At 42.4% G+C, this 22747-nt stretch overlaps 1 protein-coding gene, 1 long non-coding RNA gene and 2 pseudogenes across 5 annotated transcripts in view; 2 read left to right on the top strand and 2 right to left on the bottom strand.

Annotated features, from left to right (window-relative positions):
* Positions 1–22747, top strand: part of LOC309645959 (proteasome subunit alpha type-3 pseudogene) — a 452949-nt pseudogene that overhangs the window by 32305 nt on the left and 397897 nt on the right. The gene's annotated exons all lie outside the window — the stretch shown is intronic.
* On the bottom strand, positions 1462–5262 carry LOC309664056. The gene is made up of 2 exons (XR_014265557.1): positions 3600–5262; positions 1462–3043 (listed from the first exon to the last, which is right to left on the bottom strand). It is a non-coding gene; the product is annotated as an uncharacterized lncRNA (long non-coding RNA).
* LOC309645931 (ciliary microtubule-associated protein 3-like) lies at positions 5534–10765 on the top strand. 2 transcript variants are annotated; one of them, XM_082431756.1, is made up of 6 exons: positions 5534–6007; positions 6245–6387; positions 7013–7111; positions 7842–7972; positions 9366–9483; positions 10486–10765. In XM_082431756.1, the coding sequence occupies exons 1-6, from the start codon at positions 5989–5991 to the stop codon at positions 10552–10554; spliced, it is 579 nt and encodes a 192-aa protein (XP_082287882.1). In that variant the 5' UTR covers positions 5534–5988; the 3' UTR covers positions 10555–10765. The 2 variants fall into 2 exon arrangements, with proteins under 2 accessions (XP_082287882.1, XP_082287881.1); XM_082431755.1 differs by lacking the exon at positions 10486–10765 and having other exon boundaries at positions 9366–9683.
* LOC309645962 (acidic mammalian chitinase-like) lies at positions 14017–16676 on the bottom strand (annotated as a pseudogene). The gene is made up of 4 exons: positions 16130–16676; positions 15043–15167; positions 14392–14515; positions 14017–14225 (listed from the first exon to the last, which is right to left on the bottom strand). The product of its transcript is annotated as an acidic mammalian chitinase-like (transcript).

Genomic DNA, 22747 nt, shown 5'->3' with positions numbered 1-22747 from the left:
TTGGCAGGCGGACTCTTAACCACTGCGCCACCAGGGAAGCCCCTTCTGTTCATTTTCAATCAAGTTGTTTGGGTTTTTTGATATTACGTTATATGAGTGCTTTATTATTCTAGATATTAACCCCTTATTGAATATATGATTTGCAAGTGTCTTCTCCCATTCAGCAGGTTGCCTTTCTGTTTTGTTGCTGGTTTCTTTCCCCTTGCAAAAGCTTTTTAATTTGCTATAGCTCCATTTTTCTTTCTTTCTTTCTCTCTTTTCTCTTCTTTCTTTCTTTTTTTTCTCTTTCTTTCTTCCTCCCCCACCCCCCATTTTGTTGTCCTTGCCGGAGGAGGCTGATCCAAAATATTATTGCTAAGATCTAAGTCAAAGATCTGACTGCCTATGCTTTCTTCTAGGAGTTTTATGGTTTCAGGTCTTACATTCTTACATTCAAGTGTTTAAAACCATTTTGAATTTAGCTTTGTATATGCAATAAGATAGTGTGGCCCAATTCATTCTTTCACATATAGCTGTGCAACATTCCTAACACTATTTATTGAGGAGACTCTCTTTTCTCCCCCGTTCTGTGTTCTTGCCTCCTTTGTCATAGCTTAATTGATCATATGAGCATGGATTTATTTCTCAGCTCTCTATTCTGGTCCATTGATCTATGTGTCTGTTTTTGTGGGAGTATCATAGTTTTGATGTCATATTTTTATTTTGCATACCCCTAACTAATCATTTTAGATGTAGATTATTTTACTACTTTTGTCCTTTAGCTTTCATACTAGCTATAGGTGGTTGATCCACTGCCTTTTTCTTTATGTTTGCATTTATCAGTGAGAATTTTCTTTCATAATTTTTTGTATCTAGTTGTGGCCTTTTCTTTTCCATTTGAAGAAGTCCCTTAACATTCCTTACAGGGCCAATTTACTGGTGATGAACTTCTTTTACAGTTGCTTCTCTGGGAAACTCTTTTCTCTCCCTCAGTTATGAATGATAACTTTGCTGGGTAGAGTATTCTTGCTTTTTTTTTTTTTTCTTTCAGCACCTTTAATATATCATGCCACTCCCTTCTGGCCTGTAAACTTTCTGCTGAAAAATCAGCTGATAGTCTTATGGGGGTTCCCTTGCATGTAACTAGTTGATTTTCTCTTGCTTCTTTTAAGATTAATTTTATCTTTAACTTTTAGACATTTTAATTATGTCTTGGTGTGGGTCTCTTCTAGTTCATCTTGCTTGGGACTCTTTGTGCTTCCTGGTCTTGGATGTCTGTTTTCTTCACCAGGTTAGGGAAGTTTTCTGACATTATTTCTTCAAATAAGCTTTCTGTCTCTTTCTCTCTCTCTTCCTTCTCAGACTCCTATAGTATGAATGTTACTACAATGTGATGTTGTCCCCAAAGTTTGTTAAACTCTCCTCATTTTAAAAAGTATTTTTTCTTTTTGCTGTTCCAATTGTATGGTTTCCACTGCTATGTCTTCCAGATTACTGATCTCTTCTTCTCTGTCATCTAATCTGATGTTGATTCCATCTAGTGTATTTTTTACTTCAGTTATTGTATTCTTCCCAATTTGTTCTTTTGTATATTTTCTATCTCTTTGTTGAAACTCTCACTGGGTTCACCCTTTCATACTCTATGATCATTACTCTATGATCATTACTTTGAACTCCTTATCAGTAGATTACATATCTCCTTTTTGTTCAATTATTTTTTTGAGGTTTAGTCTTGTTCTTTCAGTGGAACATATTCCTGTGTCTCCTCATTTTTTCTAACTCTCTGTTTGTTTCTATATATTAGATAGATCAGCTACATCTCCCAGTCTTGAAGGAGTGGCTTTATGTAGAAGAATTCCTATGGGGCCCAGAGAGCAATCACTGCTGGTCACCAAAGCCAGGCACTCTAGAGGTGTACCCTGCATGGGCCTTCCTGTTGTGGTGGTTCTATGACAGTTGTGGGTGTGCTGGTAGGTGGGACTAGCCTCCAAGCTGGCTGAAAGTGAAGCTAAGCCACAGCTGTTGTAGGTGTACTGGTGGGCAGAGCTGGCTCTGGGGAGCTGACTCAGGGTACAGCTGCAACATTGAAAGCACACTTCTGGACAGGACTGACCCCTGGACTATCAGACTTAGAATTCACACCCACCACCACATTCCTCCTCTACCAGGGACAGAGCTGGTTGTGAGTCAGCTCCCCAGAACAGGGAGACAGTCAACAGTTAGCATGCTTCAATCACCCAGTCCCCTTGAAAGAGACAATACTTTTCAGAAGAGAAAAAGGACCCAGCAATCTGCTACTCCCCTCCCTGATTCCTGATCACAGGGTTCTACAACAAACTTACAGCTCAGACAAGCCTGAGTCCAGCACAGCAAGTGAGCAGTCTTCACTAACAGAGTCCAGGAAGGGAGCATTAGGAGAGAAGAAGAAGGTTGAGAAAGGTAAAGCCCATGGGTCTCAAGACAAAACCTGACTGGGCAATTCCCAAAGCCCACTCTAAAATGATCAGAGAAGGTGGCCTGATCCCCACTTTGGGTTAAAGTCTGGCTACCACTCAAGTCTACAGTACAAGTTCCAAGGAAAGATAAAGGAAATGGAGGAAAGCCAGGGTTGACAGCCATCCTGGCAACTAACCATCCCATCTAGTCCCTCCCTGTAGCTTTCGCAATAACCCAGAAACACAGGCTTTCCAACCACACAGTCCTACAAGCCCACAATATTAACCATTTTGGATGTTGAGCAGGAACAAGACCATATTTTAGCCATTTGCAGTCAGAGACCATACAACCCAAAAAATGGACTACAGTCTTTAGAGATCTTTCACATTCCAAAACCTCAGCTACAACAGTGCCTGCTTTAAGGAGCTACCCAATCAGCTAATGCTACGCCAACACAAGCACCCCCGCCTCATTCTTCCTATTCATACCCACGAGGCCCTTGACGACAAAGAACAGTACCTGTGTGGGGAGAACACCAGCCCAGTGACACACTGGGAGTGCACAGCTGAGCTGAGGGCACAGCTTGCACTCTTGGTGTCCACAAGGGAGACAGTCCCATTCTCATTACCTGAAGGAAAGAGAGAGTACATCACAGAGGTTACGAGCATGGGCTTTGGACTCAACCAGATCTGGATTTGAATGCCCTCCATCTTGAACAAGTTAACCACTCTGAGCATCAGTTTCCTCTTTGGTAAAGTAGGAATAATTGGTCATTTGGGGGTTGTGGAAATTAAATTAATGGATGACATAATTGTTATCACAAACTATGTCACCATATACCCAGCCATATCACCATGTTAACACAACTGTCTCTACTATACAACAGTATTCCCTATGTAACAATCTACTTGCTTTGCGGCCCACTGACTTCTAGCCATGAATACAAGAGCCACAGCAAACAGTCAGGAATCAAATCTACTAGGTCAGAAATCATCATGTTCTCCAAAGCTAAACTAAAGCCACTTTGGGATCATCCCACCTCCCTGCACCCCCATGAATATAATTCACCTTGCGTCCAAGTGTGCTGATGAGACTGAGCAGCCAGAGTCTCAAATTATGGAGTCAGCTCTCTCGCTCATCCTCCCCTTCCCAGAGTCAACACACAGTTCGACATGCTGCCTTACCAAAGACAAAGACTTCACTCTGCTGAGGATGCCAAGCCAGGGAGGCGGGAAGGTAGCCAGAGGCACTGCAGCCTGCAAAGGGGAGAAGAGGGGTCTGGAACAAGACACCGAGCCCAGCTCTGAGCCGAAGCTTCTCAGGCGAAGTCACTCGAAATCCCAGGAGCACCTTTATTCAGTTTCCCAAGCCCTGCTAAGGCAGTCTTGTCCTCATCCTTGACCCTCACAACCTACATCAACCCATCAGCCTCCTGCCCTTTCCAGACGTGAGTCACGGGCAAGTTTCAAAACAAAGCATGAAGATAACAACTCTGGCCCCTTTGTTCACCCATCCAGGAAATGTAAATGACCCACCCAGGAACCAGCCCTTCCTCTTGGGACCCACTGCATGAAATGGGGTCAGCAGAACTTAGTGGGAAGAAAACAATTTTGTCATTTGTGTCAAAGTGACTGGGCATCTGGCACCTTCATCTTTGACTCTGGCCAAGGAAAGCCTCTTCCAAGTGGATTCCTAGTACCATCTAAAACAAAACAGCCAAGGCTAGGACTGAAAAGGAAAGAGCATGCACTCATCTCGGTATGAATTCAGAACCATTTGCTGAGCAAGGTCCCAAACCTTGATGATAAGAAGAAAAAGGAAACAGAAACTTAATGTTGACCTACACTGTCTACATAAAAACATGTGTTCAAACAAGAAATTCCTTTAACAGACACATCCTATGTCTTTGCCTACTGGACATCTGATACAGCCTATTTTTACAGTAGATTGCAAAATCTCTAAGGAAACCTTATAGACATGTCATAATTAGTCACTGGGTTCTTATAATAGGTCCAAAACATTACTTAATGAGGCCAGTATGGCACTAAAGACACACAAAGGAGGCCTAGAGACTCGATGGGAACAGGGACCCACCAGAAGTCTTTGCTACCACTGACAGCTTGTGTGCCAGAGCTCAGGGCACTGACTGTAGACATGATGTCATCATGCTTATACTTGCAGAACTTGCTGACAATGAGTGTCGAATTCTCATCCAGCTCCCACAATTCAACAGCACCTGTTGGAAGTGGGGAAGAGGGTAAGGAAAACAAGCTTGGATTATGCCAAGACAGCAATTCACTTCTAGGATTCAAGTAGTCCATTGTCAATAAACTAACAAATTAAGTTATTCCTATAAAAGCAAAGTCTGCATCTTTAGAAGGTTTAACTAACTCTCAAGACATTTGGCTTTATTCTGGCATTACTGATGTCCTACTAACAGTCCAGAAAATTAGGTGGGGAAAGCTTCTAGAAAAAGACAGGGAAAGATGGAATGGCTAGTAAAATCCATTATCCTGCTTCCAGTAAGAAAACATTGTAAAATAAGTTCTTAGGAGACAAAGATGAATCTCCACAATGATCTGTATAGCACACAGTCCAGTATGGTTAAATCTTCTCTGTTATTTGGACACTAATAAATATTTGTTGAACAATTTGAATAAATGTCGTACAGAGTCGTAAAAAATATGTTGAATAATTCAGTGTCTTCTCAGTGACTGGCTAAGTTCAAAAACCCTCCACATAGCTGTCCTGAATAAGTAGTGTTCAAGCTCAACTGCCAGAGAGGCTCAACCTTTAATGTCCCACATTTACCTCCCATGCAATGTCTGCCAACACCTAAATGATGTTTTTTTTAAATTCCAGAGTCTCCATTGCTGAGCCTGACATTCAAAACAAAGAAAGCAAAATGGGAAGAAACAGAAAGATACAGGTAGTACAGATTGGACATTCTTTTTCTCTGAGGTGCTCATTCAAATTTTTACCCATTTTTAAAATTAGGTTCTATTTCTTACCGTTAAATGTTACTTCTCTCTCCCTTCCCCCCCGCCCCCACCTCCGCCCCACGTATAGATAAATTTTCTGATATGATTCCCCAACCACCCTAAAAACTCTACTGTTACTCTCCCAGAGATTCTCTCAAACATTATGACCATACACCCCTACCAACGTGAAAATCAACATTGGTAAACACTATCATTAAATCCACAGACCCTATTCAAATTTGGCAATTGTCACAACAACACATCTTTCTTATTTCATTCAGGAATACGTGTTGCATTAGATTTTCATGTTTCGTTAATATCCCTCAGTCTGAAGTAATTCCTCAGCCTTTTTATGTCCCTCATATCCTTGGTACACATACAGTCACTTTGTTTTTGCTAGTTCCCACTCTCCTGGGCTCCTGGCCCTGGAGGGGCAGGTTCCCACCCAACGTGGCTCCGGGGCAGCTCCGCTTGCTGCGCATGTGTGCTAGGAGCCACTCCCCTCAAGGAACACCAGAGCTGGGGTTGCCGGCCAGCCTCTGTTTCCTAGGCAACGCAATACACAAACGCTGACCCTAGTGGCACTGGCACAATGTTCTTCAACAAAGCAGGTGAGGAGGGCTGAGTCAAGAGTAGAGGCAGGAAGAAGAGTGGGGAGACTGGGAAAGATCAAGGGGGAAAGGAGGGAAATGTGTTCACCCTCCTCCTTGGATTGGTCACGGTTTTGTTCAGAGTTCTGTCTGCCCAGGTCTCTGCTCCCCCTCCCCACACCCCACCTGTCCCCAAGCTCTCACTTAGACCACGGGGCCTTCCCTCATGTGGAGTTTCTCCTCTTTCTTGCTCTCCAGAGACGCTGGTTAACTACTCTTTTGGAACATGTCAACAGAGGAAGCTCTTTCCTCACTTCCACCCCCCAAACTTGTTGGGGAACAAGTTTCTCCCTCTTAGGGGAGTGCCCCACAGAGGGCCTGGATGTTACATAGCAGAAGATGTGAGTATTCACTTTCCTTTAAGTAGGTCTCAGTTCCCAGACTATCTAAGGGTACCTAAGTTTCCTGGAAGAAAAGCCCTGTGAGATTTGTGACATTCAGGGTCCCAACATGAGAAAGTGCCCTGGTCCTCTGCAACCAGCTGTCAGGGCCAATATCAGAAATTGCATTGCTTGCATTGCTCCCCTTTGAATCCCCACCAAATGCAAGCCTTGGCCTTATGTGGCCCCCAGTATAGTTCCCACACCATTCCCACCTACAAAGGAATCAATAGCTCTCCTTAGTCCAAACCTGGACTGTGGCTGTGCTGGTAGGTCATTTTATGAAATCATATAATCAGACTGACAGTTGCATGAGAGCAGATTCAGCTCTGTGGGCCTTAGAAAACTGGATTCATTGGAATGCATAGAAATGTCATTCACTCTACCTATCCAACCACGTTCTTTTGTAGAGTTGCCTGGGTTACTTATGTAATTGCTTGTATGGTCTTGATGCAGAGGAATCAAGAAAGAAAGAGCAACTTTGGCAGAGAAGATTCAGGAATACTCTAAGTTCATTCTGTTTTAATAACTATAATGTTCTCTATGTGTGTTTTTTCTTTGTTTGTTTTTTATATACTACCGGAAGAGGTATGGCTTGGCATACAACCTCTCTAAGATCCCGACCAGCATAAAAGGATATGGTTTTGGAGCCAGAACAGCTGTGAGGTTTAAGCCAATCAGCAAGGTTAGAAATGGCTGAATGTACTTGGATTTTAGTGTGATCCATGATGCTGCATGTATTTGCATTGGGGAACAAAGCTAGAGGTTACCTAAAGGACATGCCCTGAAATTCAAGAAAAAAAGTCATTTAGATGAAAGCTACTAAGAAGCCTATATGAAAAGCTTAGATGTTAACATTGCAAATGTGTATGTGTGAGTGTCCTGGGAGAGTGGAAAATAATTCTCAGAAGGAATGGTACAAAGGCAAGGCTTCAGTCCTGAGATACCTGATGTTAAAATACCGGAAGCTTTGTTTAGATGCATCATATTATCTTGTCAGTTAAAAAACAAATTCCAACTTCTTCACCCTTTTGTGTGATTCCTTCAAGTCTTCAGTATAGGCTCCTAATCTCTTGTTGGACATTTTCTTGATGCTTAAGCTCGAGAGGGATACTGGCTGTAAAAGAATCTCTGAGTGGGATGGTGGGATGGTGGGGGTAGTAGCTGCAATAGTTACCTTGGCTCTCTACCCACCATAAGTTTATTTCTACAACCTAAGCATTAGGTACCTTTAGGTAGCTGAACCATACCCTTATCTTGGTTTTCTACCTATTGTAGGCCTATTTCTATAGCTTGAGGTGGTTAAATCATAGCTGATACATGAACAGGGAGAGGATGATTTTGTTTTTTCTACTTAGAAGGCTTTACATGTATATATATTGCCCTCTAACATATTGAATTTTTCTTGGAAATAGGATATGACACCTTACCCAGGCATGTACCAGACAGTCGGTCCTCAGGAGCAAACACACAAACAAAATTTTGCTCCATTTAATGCCTTGTTGCCTCGATTTAGGACATACTCTAAGGACACTTGTTATCCTGGGTAAGTGCCCCTCTTTCTGGTGCACTTCAACAAAGAGCAATAGGAAAGGAAGTACAAAAAGGGGTTACATCCCAATTATGTCCTCTAAATAAGAAACTATCTATCTTTAAAGATTCAACCTCTTGCCTTCCAGGTCTCTAGAATTACAAAATTATTATAGAGGATAGTGATTCATTCAATAAATATTTATAAATGGCCAAGCAGTCTTGTAGGTTCTGAAGATTTTGCACTAAACCCACCATGCAAGATTCCTGATTTCTTGGAGCTTACACTCTATAGAGTCCAGACAGGTGAGAAGCAAATAAACAAGAAAATATCAGTGGTAATAAGGAGAGTGACCATATAATTTATTAGCTAGTGTGTCACTTCTGAGAGTGAAAGGGGATCTTATTAATAATTATACCAAGACTGTAGCCATAAGCTAGGGCTGTCATGAGCACACCAGGAAGTATAGTGACCTAGTGATGTGCTTAATAAAACCAAACAAGAGGATATGATATGGAGTGATGGCTGGAATCTACTTTGGCAAGGACTGTCAAGATAGGTCTTTCTATGGAAATGACACCTGATCTGAAATCACAGTGATAAGACTAAAATGGCCCTGTGAAGATCTAGGCCTAGAGCTTCCCAGGCAGGAGGAACTGCAAGTACAAAGGCTGTAAATTGGGAAGAATTTGGTGTGAGGAAAAAAGAAAAAAGGCTAGTATGGCTACAGTGTAGTGGGCAAGGAGGAAATGAGAACAGAGGAGGAGGGGCTAGAGTATATAGGCCTAGTAGACCAAGGAAGGCATTCTAAGTGCTTTAGGAAGCCATTCAGAGTATGCGGAATTGTAGGGCACAGGGTCAAGGTCTTTCTTTTACTGGTGAGAATTCCAAGGATCAGAGAGCGAGTGTAACTCTCTCAAGGTTTCAGTAAAGGAGTAGAAGTGTTAAATCTCGATTCCCATGACCACTCTACGTGTTATTTCCACAGCAAAGAGTCTACACCAAAAGACAAAGTGTTATGAACAAAGGCAATGTAAAATATCCCATTGTCAGGAAATTTCACATCATGGGCAGAACTTAAACATCACTGTGGAAGATCTCTTTTATCATCCACCATTTCTGGGATCTTTTGGTCTCTCAGCTAAGAATACTGAGGTTCAGAAATATTTTAAACTAGGTTGATTTTTACCCTCACTGAATGTCAAGACTAGAAATCTTGAACACTAACACCTATTTAGAAATACACTAACAGTCAAAGGAACACTATGCTTGCCTGACATTAAAATCTAATCAGTCTGTTGCCTTTTCCAAAGGAGTGAGGACTAGTTCAGGTGCACATGTGGTACTGATGAGGTTTGTATATGGTCACTAACTCATTCAACATAATATTTTATATTTTTATTTCTAGCCCTGGCACATATAACCCAGAGATAAAGGCACCCAAAAAAATCATCTGGCCAATGAAATTTGGATCTCCAGACTGGGCCCAGGTTCCATGTCTACAGAAAAGAACCCTGAAAGCTGAGGTAATAAGATTGGACTTCTGTGGAGCCCTGTATTTAATACTTGCATGTGTATCAGTGATTCTTAACCAGGAGTCTGTGAATAAGCTTCAAGAAGTCCTTGTTCCCCTGAAATTATTTGCACAATTTTGTGTGTATATGGATATGGGGATCTTTTTGGAGAGTTACACAATTTCACTTGACTTTTAAAGGTGTGTGTGCTGAACAAAAGTCACATTTTCTTACTTAAGCTTCAAACAATCTTTTGTGGTAGTCCAAGATAATTATCCTCTATACTTGAGGAATAAACTGAAGCTCAGACGGATTAAGCAGCTTGTAGCTGTGACTCCTAAGCCAGTGCTCTTTCCATCACAACACTTGAATATTAATCAAGCGGCTGTAGATCATTCTGGCAAGAACATGGATACCAGGGACAGACTGCGTGGGTTCAAATACTAATTCCATATTTGCTTGCTGTGTGTCCTCTAACTTTTCTAAGTCTCAGTTTGCTTGTCTTTAAAATGGATGTAATAATAGACTCAATCTGATAAAGTTGTGAAGATTGAGAGATTGTAGAAAAGTATTTAGCACCGTACTTGTAACATACTAAATGCTCAATCTGTGTCAGCTATCATAATTCCAGAGGTGCCCTTTTTTCCCCTAGTGGAACTTTGGATTAATTCTACAAGTATTTATTAAATGCCAAATGAATTAACATAATTGTGATAGGGCCTATGGGTAACATTCAAGAATTAAACACACAATCTTTGTTTTCAAGAAATTTACCAGCTATACTTGAGTATTTACCAAGAGAAAATAATTCCTATGATATATCCTAGAGTAAGATGACAAAGAGTAGATGTACTTAGCAATGTTGAGAGACTCACTAAGGCTAGGCTCCTATGGGTTGGGGTTCAGCTAGGCCACAACAGCTCTAACATACAGTTCTATTTTGCACAGCCAAGAAGACCAGAGGCAGAGGGTTCTCATTCTAATATTAACCTAGACAACATTCTTCCATTGCAGCTATCCACAGACAAAGACTTTAGAAAGCATCGGAACCGTGTGGCCTACCTAAGCCTGTATTACAACTGAAAAGCTGTGACTACCTTCACGTGCTCCTCCTGACCACAGACTCTCCAGGATTGAGGACAGAGCTACTTTTGTCCTTCTGCATTGCTCTGGCCCTCCTGTCTGCCAGCATGGGGCACAGGGAGGGGCAAGGGGCTCATAACTACTATATAACAGCATAAAGACTAGTTCAGAGGGCTCTCTCTCCATGTGCTGGTTTGTTGTGTATACATGTAGATGGGTCAAGGGGGTCTCTACTGAAACCCCCCTTGAAGTGGGGTGGCTTCACTTTACTGAAATATCTGTGGGTCCCTGCCCTCTAGCTCTAGTTCCCAGGCACGAGTTTTATGTTTTCTACCACTAGCCCTGGTGATAGGAGACTGTTGGTCTACACATATCAAGGATTTGGATGGCTTGCTTGGCCTTGTATTTGGACTTGCTGGATGCAGAGGATTCTTAAGGCAGAATAAATGTTTTAGGAGCTCTTCCAATTCCTGGACAGGATGACAGAGTAGAAGGACCTTGAGCTCACCTCTTCTCATAAGCACACCAAAACCACAACTAACTGCTGAACAACCATCGATAAAAAAAACTGGAAACTACCGAAAAATATTCTACATCCAAAGACATAAAGAAGTAACCACAACAAGACAGTAGGAGGGGCACACTCATGATATAATCAAATCCCATACACCCTGGGTGGGTGACCCACAAACTGAAGAATAATATCACAGAAGTTCTTCCACAGGTGTGAGAGTTCTGAACCGCATATCAGGCTCCCAGTCTGCAGGTCCGACATCAAGAAGAGCCCCCAGAGCATTTGGCTTTGAAGGCCAGTGGGGCTTAATTGCAGGAGCTCCACAGGACTGGGGGAAACAGAGACTTCACTTAAAGGGTGCACACAAAATCTCACACACACCAGGTCTCAGAGCAAAGGCAGTAACTTCATAGGAGCCTGGGCATGACCTACCTGCTGGTATTTGAGGTTCTCCTGGGGAGGCGGGGGCAGCTCATCCTGGGGACATAGACACCAGTGGTGAAAATACTGGGGAGTGTTCATCTGCATGAACTCTTGCTGGAGGCTGACATCTTGCTTGGGTCATTAGCACCAAGACCTGGCCCCATCCAACAGCCTCTAGGCTCCAGTGCTGGGACGCCTCAGGCCAAACAACAAACTGTATGGGGATATAGCCCCACCCATCAGCAGACAGGCTGTCAGAAGACTTTCTGAGCCCACAGCGACCTCTAGACATGCCCCTTGACATGGCCCTACCCACCAGAGGGCCAAGACTCCCAGCTCCACCCACCAGTGGGCAGGCACTGACCCCTCCCACCAGGAAGACTGCACAAACCTCTAGACCAGCCTCACCCACCAGGGGGCAGACACCAGAAACAAGGAAACTACAGTCCTGCAGCCTGTGGAACTGAGTCTTCAAACACAGTTCGGAACCTACCCTGGGACCAGCTGGTCCCTGGTCCCTGGGATATGAGAGGGGAGTGTGCTCCTGGGATACATAAGACATCCCCTACAGAGGGCCACTTCTCCAAGGCTGAGAAATATAACTAACCTTCCACATACATAAAAATACAAATAGAAGTTTAGACAAAATGAGATGGCAGAGGAATATGTTTCAGATGAAAGAACAAGATAAAACCCCAGAGGAACAGCAAAGTGAAGTGGAGAGAGCCAACCTACCTGAAAAAGAGTTCAAAGTAATGATTGTAAAGATGATCCAAGAACTTGAGGAAAAAATGGATGCACAGAGTGAGAAGTTACAAGAAGTTTTTAACAAAGAGTTAGAAAATATAAAGAACAACCAAACAGAGTTGAAGAATACAGTAACTGAAAAGGAGCTCCTCCAAGTGTCTGAGTTCCCTGTCATGGAGTGGGAATGTCCGGATTTGATTGCCTTTCCCAGATTCATGTAAAACTCACAGAGTCAAAAATCGCCACTTTCAGGGACTTCCCTGGTGGCACAGTGAATAGGACTCCGCACTCCCAATGCAGGGGGCCTGGGTTCGATCCCTGGTCAGGAAACTAGATCCCACATGCATGCCACAACTAAGAGTTTGCCTGCCACAACTGAGGAGCCCACGTGCCACAACAAGGGAGCTGGCGAGCCGCAACTAAGGAGCCCACGTGCTCCAACTAAGGAGACGGTGAGCTACAACTAAGGAGCCCTGGAGCTGCAACTAAGGAGCCTGCCTGCCACCACTAAGACCCCACGCAGCCAAATAAATAAATATATATATATATAAATTTAAAATCTCCCTTTCCCATTACGTCATCTATTTAGTCTGTCAGTCATCATCATATTGAGTTCCTACCATGGATCAGGTAGTGGCAAGCACTGGGGATACAGCAGGAATCAAAATAAACTCATCTACTGGCTCCTTGGGCCTGGCTGAAGTATGAGAAGGACTCCCCAGGGAGGCTAGTGGATTGTATCTGTCCCCCACTCCCAGTTTTAATGATGCCCTGAAGTCTCACAAGTTACTCTAGGTGTGTCAAGGTCAGACCTCATAGGAACCACATTCAAAGTACTTATCTAGACATTGCCTGGTGTCTACCCCACCTTGTGCATATTTAAAACTTTGAAACCATAGATCTTAGTGAAATGGGCTCCTGATGAGCTTAAGATTCAAAGTTAGAATTGTAATTTTTTTACACTGTTCATACCTTATATCCATAGCTCTCAATATTGTAATAACCAAATCATTCAGTGTTTTTATAAGCATATAGGACTTTTTGGTTTTCAATCCAGGCATTTGTGGCTTTATTTAGGAATATGCAGATCTATGTGGGGAATGAAGAAGGCAACATTGAACACGTCACAGATTATGTCATGTATTGGAAGAGAAAGGACTTAAATGGGAGAAAAATAGTAAGAAATGGGAGGGGGATGGAAAAAGGGACGTTGTGAAATATCTACATTAATTTCACATATTTCTCTCAAAAGTGATTTTGTTTCATAAAATGAACACAAATTTCTATGAAGACAGGCTACAAACAAGTGAAATTCTAATTCTGTCCCCAGAGGTTGAGAAATGGTAAGCATGACCATATGTGCTGAGATCATTCTTCCACAAACACTCTAGTCTTTGGCAAACACTGCTAATCATTCTCTGGATTTTCAGCATAGAATTTAAGTAAAATCAATCAATTCAGATTGGCAGGGAGATCAAAATATTTGCCATCCCCAGGCTAGTCTGTTGAAATCCTTTTCCACCTATTTACATGGACGTACTAAAATTCAGTATTGCTTTGGGTTGTGGGAAAGATGGTGCCGTATACTTCAAAACCCAAAAAGGAAATTCAGCTTGGTTTTTTTAAGTGAAAAATATTCCACAGTCATCAACCTGCCCTTCCACAGGCTGCTATGCTCAGAGCTGTCAGATCTGTGAAAGCCGGGATGGATATAGGATCTCAAGAGCAGAAGGGTAGCAAGATGACTTGGAGAGTGGAAGAATTTTCCCCAGGGCATTTTAGCCTGAATTAGCTGTGTTAGTTATCTCATAGTAAGTCCAGAATCCAGCCTCACCTGTGTAAGGACCAGATGACCCTGCTCCAGAGACTGGGCACAGACTGAGGTGTCAGAAGTGCTGAGCCAGAAAGTCCTCCCATAGGTGGGGAAACCCATGATGAGCTTCTCCGAAGGGACCCCACTGTCTCTCCAGGGCTTCATGGCATATTCCTGCAGAAGGCAACACATACATTATTCTTCACCAGTGTTTGTTCCATATGATTAACAAAGTCTAGCTAATTGTCCCCCAAAGAGAAACCCTGTTTTCCAAAAACCAAGGCTCCCAATCCCTTCCCCATCTCCCTTCTGCATATGATTTGTGTCTTTTCTTTCTTACACAGTTGCAATAACACATGTCACCTCCATCCTTGTTTCCTACATGCAGGAAAATGTTGTGTCCTGTACATGTGCCCCAGCCACCATGGAAGTCATAGGTCATCACCCTGATGGGATCAAGGAGCCTGGAGCAAGAGATTTTGAGCCATCAAGATCCTGGGAGCATTTTCTTATAGACAATTTAAGAGCAAGAAATGGTAGCGGTGGAAATTCATGATGTCAAGTAGATGTCCATATGGCCCCACTAATGTGGCTTCCTTGATGTCTCCAGGGAGGGAAGGATATGTTGTTAGAAGAGTGTGTTTTAGAAACACACATCTCCAGGGCCATGGTAAGCACAAGTGAGTAGCTTTGTCAATAATAGTTTTCCTGATTTTACAACCTTTTCCAAAAGGAACTGCTAATGAGAATTTCTATTACATATAAGGATTTGCCAAGGTCTTGAATCTTGTTCCTCTTTTCCCCAACACCCATCATAGTGGCAATTTAAAGGAGTCAGCTCTTTCCATTAATTCCCCAAACTTCTTTGGCAATTGAAGGTACCAGCTTTCTCAACATTATGTTTACATAACTACTTGGGATGCTCTCCACCAAAAAGTTTATGAATCTCTGCTCTAGGATTTGGGGGCCCTGGGAAGTTCATCACACTCACTTCCCAACCTCTGCAATTTCATATCCTGTGTCAATGGTCCCTTTGCCAGCAGATACAGCTGCTGTGATCAGTAGTCTTGGGTATCCTGTTTCCTTAGCCTCTTCTTCAAAAGCCTGTAGCATTTCCTGGAGAGAACAAAGGGTGAATTTTTGCGGTTGTCTTCATTATCTCTGTCCAATAGTATGTACATTTGGGGCTGCTTTCCAGCTTATAGCAATTCCCTTATTTCTGGAAATAACCCCTGAAATATAGGGATAGGTTCTGGCAAGGTGTAACTTAGACCAAAGAGATACAAGGACACTAACAGTCCTTGAATCCAAGTCACATTTAATGACAATTCTAAAGAAAAAGCCCAGGAACTCCTGGCAGAGGGCCTAGGAGCTATCTTGCCTGCTGTGACTTCACTCTCCCTTTTAAAGCTCTAGTCTCTCAATTTTTAATAGTCATGCCTCTTTCCTGCCTTCAGTCCTTTGCTAATGCTGTTACCACTTCCTTAGAAAATTCTTCTTCCTATCTTTTGTATGCCTGGCTCCTTTTAACTCTTCATATTGCAGCTTAAATATCACTTCCTCTGAGAAGACCCCCCGCCCCGACCATCCAATTTGCTGCTATCACTGCTGTTATCACCATTTGCAATTATTTGAGTTTTTCTTTTTTCATTTTATTTGTCTTTCTTTTCTTTTTGTTTTCCCCCTCTGTATCCTCCACTATGCTGTAACCCCCCAAGAGCAGGGATCATGCTTGTCTTGTTCACTGCTCTATCTCTAGTGAAAAGCACAATGTCTGGATCACAGTAGATGCTTAATAAATACTTACTGAACAAATGATATAACAAATGGTTCCACCTCCTCAACTCAAGAATGTCCTCCTTGGGTTCCTTCAGATACCAGTATCCTTTCAATAAATCCTCTTTTGGCTTGAGTTAGCTAGAGTCTGTTTCTGTTGCCTGCAAACCACAAACACCTTCACTAGTGTACTTCCGAGGGCAGCATCCTTTGCTATCTCCAGGAAATGCAACTCTCACAGAAAATCTACTAAGGTACCAGCCTCTCTACAAGAAGACACAGAGCTAGTGCTTCATTCCCACCTTAATCAAGATGGTAAATCGCTGTTTGTCCTCAGGTGGGAGGGATATTCCCTGGGATATTCTATATCCCCTGGATATTCTATATCCAAGTCAGTGCCATCAAATCCATGTTGACGAAGGAAGTCAATGACAGAACAGATGAAGATTTTGCTTTTGACAGCTGTGGAGACCATGATGGTGAATCTAGGCAGAGAGTTTGTCTGTATTAACATTACAGATCCAGGAATCCTCCCCACACCATCCTAATATTAATTTTTAATTTTCATTTTATAATAACCCCTGTTGGATTTTTACATTTAAGATGAACTCAAAAATGTTAATGTTAATTAATGGATGAATATTTTTAATTTAAACTTTTTTTCCTTTGGTGTACCCATTGAATAGTATTTTTCTACTTATTCATAAGATCAAAGGTACATGTACATTTTCTTTTTTAGTGAGATCTTTCAGGGGCAGTGGTTTAGATAACTATATTTCTTTGATTCTATGATGTTTGTTTTTTATATTTACTGTTCCCAAATTAAGATGTGATTTACAATTTGTGAATACATTTTTTTTTAATTTTATTTATTTATTTATTTATTTATTTATGGCTGTGTTGGGTCTTCGTTTCTGTGCGAGGGCTTTCTCTAGTTGCAGCAAGTGGGGGCCACTCTTCATCGCAGTGCGCGGGCCTCTCACTATCGCGGCCTCTCTTGTTGCAGAGCACAGGCTCCAGACGCGCAGGCTCAGTAATTGTGGCTCACGGGCCTAGTTGCTCCGCGGCATGTGGGATCCTCCCAGACCAGGGCTCGAAACCATGTCCCCTGCATTGGCAGGCAGACTCTCAACCACTGCGCCACCAGGGAAGCCCTGTGAATACATTTAATGAGACACTTCTGACACCACAAAGAATATGCTATTAAATATTTTCTGAATCCTGTATTTGAAGGTGCCTTAATATCTAGAAAATTTAGCTCCTCTGCCATAGTCAGCAGTTTTATAGTCTATAAACACATGTTTATACACCCTCAGAGGGGAGATCAAGATGACGGAGTGAGAGGACATGGAGCTCACCTCCCACCATGAACATATCAAAAACACGTCTACATGTGGAGCAATTCTCACTGAAAACAAACTGGAGACTGGCAGAATGACTCTTATACAACCAAGGCTGTAAGAAAGATCCACATGTAATCAGGTAGGAAGGGAAGAGAAGTGATCAGGTCAGGACCTGCACCCCTGGGAGGGGACACAGAAGAGGAGGAGGATTGTGTGGGCTCAGAGATCCTCCCTGGTGGGTCACATATTGGAAGTCCCAGCCCTGGGGTCCAACACCAGGAGGATAAGTCCCCTTAGGTGCTTTGAAAACTAGTGGGACTGGCAAGGAGCTATAAGAAACCTAGACTCCACTCTTGAAGAGTGTACACACACTTGCTAATCCTCAAAACAAGGTGGAGGAAGCAGATTGAAACTGCCTGGGACTCTGACCGGTTTCCCACCACTGCCCCAGTGCATGCCCCAGCTTCAGTAGAGCACCCGCTCTGGCTCCTCTTTCTCTGCAGTGCAGTTCCACAGTAGGACCAGAGCTGCTATGGCCCAGTGGACCGTGTAGTTGTGAGGGATGTGGCTGGCTTGGACCCAGAAGACATCTCAACAGGGCAAGGGCAACCATTGCTGGAGCCTAAGGAGGCAGTGGATCAGGATCAGTCTGGGATGCTGACTGATGCTGGGACCACAACAGCCTGGGCCCCAACCCACACTGGGGTTCTAGTCCTGACATCACGAAAGGAGAAGGAAATGCAGAGTTGGAAAGAAGGAGGGAAAAAGGAGTAATGATCAGGAAAACTGGAGTGTGGATAGGAGGCTGTGTTACTCCTTACCTAATTGTACCTGCAGCAGAAGAGCCAAGCCTGAAACAAACAAAGAAACAAAATACAAAAACAAGGAGTCCTCAAATGGGCTTCCCAGTTAGGACCTGCTGCTACCCAGGAGACTTCCAGGATGTCAAGGGCCCAAAGGCCTTTGGATTTATCAGTGGCCTTTCAGAGCCCAAGGCATTGGGGTGGGGGGGTGGTATGTAGAAGCCTCACTGAAACAGAAGCCTGCCCTCCTCTCCATTCCCAGAGACACCCCATTACCTGTGGGAAGGAAAAAGGGCAAAAAGAGTAGGACACTCACAGGCCCAGAGCAGCATCCTTCCCACCATGCCTACACACTGGTCACCTTGGGCGGCCTCTTGGCACAGTCTTTATGTAAAGAGGAGACCCCTTTTATCATTCTGAGAACAGCACAGCTGTCACCTTATGATCACAGATGCCCGAGGCTGTCACATTCATATCTCCACCCATCCCATCTCATCCCAGATTCATGAGAATCTAAGGGGAAGAGAATCGCAGGAGAGTTCCCTCACTAGCCCAGGCCTGGCTACTTTGAAAGAACTGCTTACAATTGGAAGCCTTAGCTTAGCACTGAGGCCAAGTCTCCCTGGGGATGTGGAAGCCCAGGGAAGGAATTAAGGGCACAATACTGGAGTGAGGGTCCCAAGGTAAAAGCCGAGAACCAGGAAAACACATTGCAGGGGGGGGTGGTTATTTGCGATATTGAGTATTCATTTAAGGCATGTAATTTTCCTCCTATAGGGCCATTTAAGGCCAGTGGCAAGGGTCCTGGAAGGAACCTGGTTCAGGGAAGGATTAGCCCTGCTCATCTTCTCCCTCTTGTTCCCTAGTGATTTTACTGCCATAGTTCTGGAGGGAAAGGACAGGGGCAGACATAGGATGCTGCAGCTGCCAGCTCTCCCCCCTTATTCCAGCCCAGGGAAAAGATGGAAAGAAAGCAGCTGCTGCCAGAGAAACATGGACCTTGTATCTCCACCCCCTCCTCCTCATTCTTGGAGGGATGGTGGTATTAGGGTATAAGGAACATTGTGCCCTATTTTTGCTAGAGCTTGACTCCTTAGGAAAAACAGATGAGGTTTAGAGGTGTGGGGGAAGGAGGGAGAGGTGTGCCTGGGAGAGTAGTCAGTGCTACAAGGCAGGCAGGAGTTACAGAGGTCAAGGCCTGTTTTATCTCACCTGATGTCCCAAGGCCATAGATTTGCCACTGCCAGCAGCCACATCCCTCAAACCTGGGCCTGAGCCAACCGGGCAGATAAGAGTGGGCACAGGTGGAGGGGCAGCTGCCAGCCTTAGCCTTAAAGCAGGTCCTCAGGTTGAGCCAAGGATTTCTTCAGTGTATCTAGCCTCCTTTAAGTTTTCTCGAGTTCATCTTTGGATCCCTGGAAGTTGACACAGACTAGGCATTTGATACAAGTTGGTTGAATAAATGGATGTCTCTTCTTCAACAGTTCTGGTGTTGGGCAATCTCATGGCCAAATATCAACAACCAAGCTATTCCTGACTCTATTCGTTATCTATTGCTGTATAACAAATTATCTCCAAACTTAGCCACTTAAAACAATAAGAAATATGTATTATTTCATATAGAGTCTATAATTCAGGAGCAGCTTGGCTGAGTGGTTCTGGATTGGGTTCTTTCTTGAGGACTGCAGGCTGCAGTCAAGATGTTGACTGGAGCAGTTACTGAAGGCTTGACTGCGTCTGAAGGATCCATTCCTAAAATGACTCACTCACATGCCTGGCAAGCTGGCGCTGACTGTTGGCAGGAGGTCTCATTACCTCCTTGTGGGCCTCTCTTTAGGGCTGGGGGAATATCAGCTGATTCTCCCAGGGTAAATGAACCAAGAAAGAGCATGACGGAAGTCCCACTCCAACGTATCCACAGTGTCCTTATTGGTTACACAGGCCAGTCTTATCAGTGTGGGAGGGGATGATACAAGGGCATGAAGACAAGGAGGCAAGAATCACTGAAAGGCAATTTGGAAGCCTTATTCCAAATTTTTAAAGAAATATTTTCGTGACCACTTTCACTAGTGTATTTTTCTTGATTAACCTGATAATCAGTTTATCCAATTAAAAAACACACACACACAGCTCTGGGATTTTTACATTGTGATACATTTTGAAATTACTATGTGAAAATTGACAAATTTATAATGTTGAGTTTTCCCATATAGGTATATGATTTATTATGATGGATTAGAAAAGCCATGAAGAAAAGAAATTTATATATCTTATTTGCTTCTGATCCCCAGGGCCTAGCAGAATCCTGGGAAATAATAGATGCTCAATACATATATGCTTATTCTTTATTTCTATCAGGTTTAGTTGAAATGTAAATAAATTGAAAAGATTTTTCTAGGCTTTGGAAGTTCTTAATTCTTTCTTAAATGTTTGAGGGCTGTCTGGGCCTGGTAGCTTTGGGGGTAATTTTTAATAGCACTTTCAACATCTTCCAAGGTTATTGGTTTGTTTAACTTTTCTACCTCTTTTTATGTCAATTTGTTCATGTTTCCCTACAACTTATTCATCTAGATCTTTTAGTTTATTATTATTTGAATCATCTTTTTATCAATGGTAATCTCTGGAAAGAAAACAACGTACTGATTCCACATTCAGATAAGTCTAAAGTGAGCTCTTCACTAGAATAGTAGAGGGATCAATACCCTAAACATACAAAATTAGAAAAGTCTTCTCTTCTTAAAGCCAAATCAAGCCAGATTAGAGGTAGGAGGACGCTTTTCACCAAAGATTAGAGCAGAGTTGCAGATTACTACAGGATTCTTTGATCAAAGTGAAAAGAATGCTAGTTTTATTCCTTTCACTAGATAGACTGGAAAAAATATATAGTCTTGAAATATTTGGTATTTAGTTTCTTTGCTGAGTTACACAGCAATAGCTGTTTCTTGATGGGCAAAATGAATTAGTCTCAAGTTCACCATAGCAAGGCAGTAATTTTGTATATAACATACTGACAGATGGAAAAGTGCATATTTTCTAGGGTTTTGTTCAGTAATTTACCTCAAAAGCCCATCTCAAATTCTCAGATGAGAAATTATTGAACGTTAGAAACCATAAGTTGTCTTGATGTTCAAGGTACTGACTCTCATGGTACATCATTTAAACTGTAATATCCTATGCCTAGGTGAAATGGTTCATGGGCCCTGGCCTACTCTAAATGGGATGACCATCCATCCCATGTTTCTGTGGACTCGATAGGGTTATACTATTATTCACTCAAAAATGTCCCAGTACTGATACATTTACAACATGAATACTACAATTCCGTGCATATGAATATCCTGAAGAGACAAATGTGTAGACACAGAAAACAGATTAGTGTTGCCTGGGGCTGAGCAAGAATGGGGAGTGACTGCAAATGGGTTGTTTGAGGGATTTTTTTTTTTTTTTTTTTTTTTTTTTTGGCCACACTGCGCAGGATGTGGGATCTCAGTTCCCCGACCAGGGATCAAACCCACGCCCCCTGCAGTGGAAGCATGGAGTCTTACCCACTGGACCATCAGGAAAGTTCCCTGAGAGATCTTTCTAGGATGATGAAAATGTTCTAAAATTGATTTGTGGTGACAGGGCTGTAAATTTTACAAAAATCTTTGAATCGTAATATGAGTGAAATTGTAAAATTGTATTGTTAAAATGAGTAAAGTTCATGGTATGTAAACTATACCTCAATAAAGTTGTTTTTAGAGAAGGGGAAAAAAAGTATCCCAGGTTGGGAAGTAAAGCATATGGCCACCCTTGGTAGAATTTTTAATTTTTCTCTGCAAAAATAAATTTAAATCCCCACAGCAGGAATCATGCCTCGTGCCTCTGTTTCCTAGAGAATCAGTAAGTGAACCAATGTGTATGGAAGTATAGTTTCTTTGGTTCAAGGTGTTTTTCTAATTACCTGGTGTCCAAAGCCCCAGCAGAGACTTGAGCTTGAAGATCAGAGAGTATAAACCCTCACTGCAGAAGTTTCCCAAGAAGTCATCTAAACCAAGACCCCAAACCATGGCACCATCCATCAAACCCACTGGCTTTCAGAAACTTCATTTGTGATACGAGTGTCATCTATCAACCTAGCACAAAGTCTCTTAAAACATTATAAAATTATTGAAATCATTATGCAATACCTTTGTAAAAAGAAAATATAAAGAAAAACATCATCATACCACTGTAAAATAACTCATCACTTTTGCATGTTAATCACAGTCTTCATGCACCCACCATCGTTATTTACAAGGTCACCATCACAGCATAAAAAACATCTCTATCCTGTTTTTTATCTTTGTTTTCACTTTGGATGACACATAAACATTTCTCATGTTTCTGCTTAATCTTTATACTTATTTTTAATGATTTAAAATACTTTTTCATGTTTATGAAATATAATTTAATATACCATTATTCATTCTTGTGATGTTTTACAATCATAAGCAAGACTCTGAGAAATACCTTAATACATAAATGCTTTGATCATATTGTCTTTCCAAAAATACCCAAGAATTGAAATTGGAGGCTAAAGAGTATACATATTTACACAATTCCTGTTATATACAGCTCTATTGTTTTCCAAAAGAGGAAGCCAACAGAACCCTATACAAGAGGCTCTTGGAATGACAAGTGTTCTTACAAACTGGGAGTCTGTTAAGGTGTGGTGAATAGAGCATAAGTTTGGAATTATTCAGACCTCTAAACCAAATCCTAGTACACCATTTACTATATGTCCTCCAAAAGT

Source organism: Balaenoptera physalus, assembly GCF_965194825.1.
Source record: "Balaenoptera physalus genome assembly, chromosome: 1".
NCBI classification, from domain to species: domain Eukaryota; kingdom Metazoa; phylum Chordata; class Mammalia; order Artiodactyla; family Balaenopteridae; genus Balaenoptera; species Balaenoptera physalus.
The sequence above is the reverse complement of the archived record's forward strand: the minus strand, read 5'-3'. Positions and strand labels throughout refer to the sequence as shown.

What these genes read in the sequence shown, in the direction of transcription:
- LOC309645931 (XM_082431755.1), top strand. An exon ending in GGTTTAAGCCAATCAGCAAG is followed by an intron (nt 7,112 to 7,841) that starts GTTAGAAATGGC and finishes TCTTGGAAATAG; the next exon opens with GATATGACACCTTACCCAGG. An exon ending in AAGGACACTTGTTATCCTGG is followed by an intron (nt 7,973 to 9,365) that starts GTAAGTGCCCCT and finishes TTTTATTTCTAG; the next exon opens with CCCTGGCACATATAACCCAG.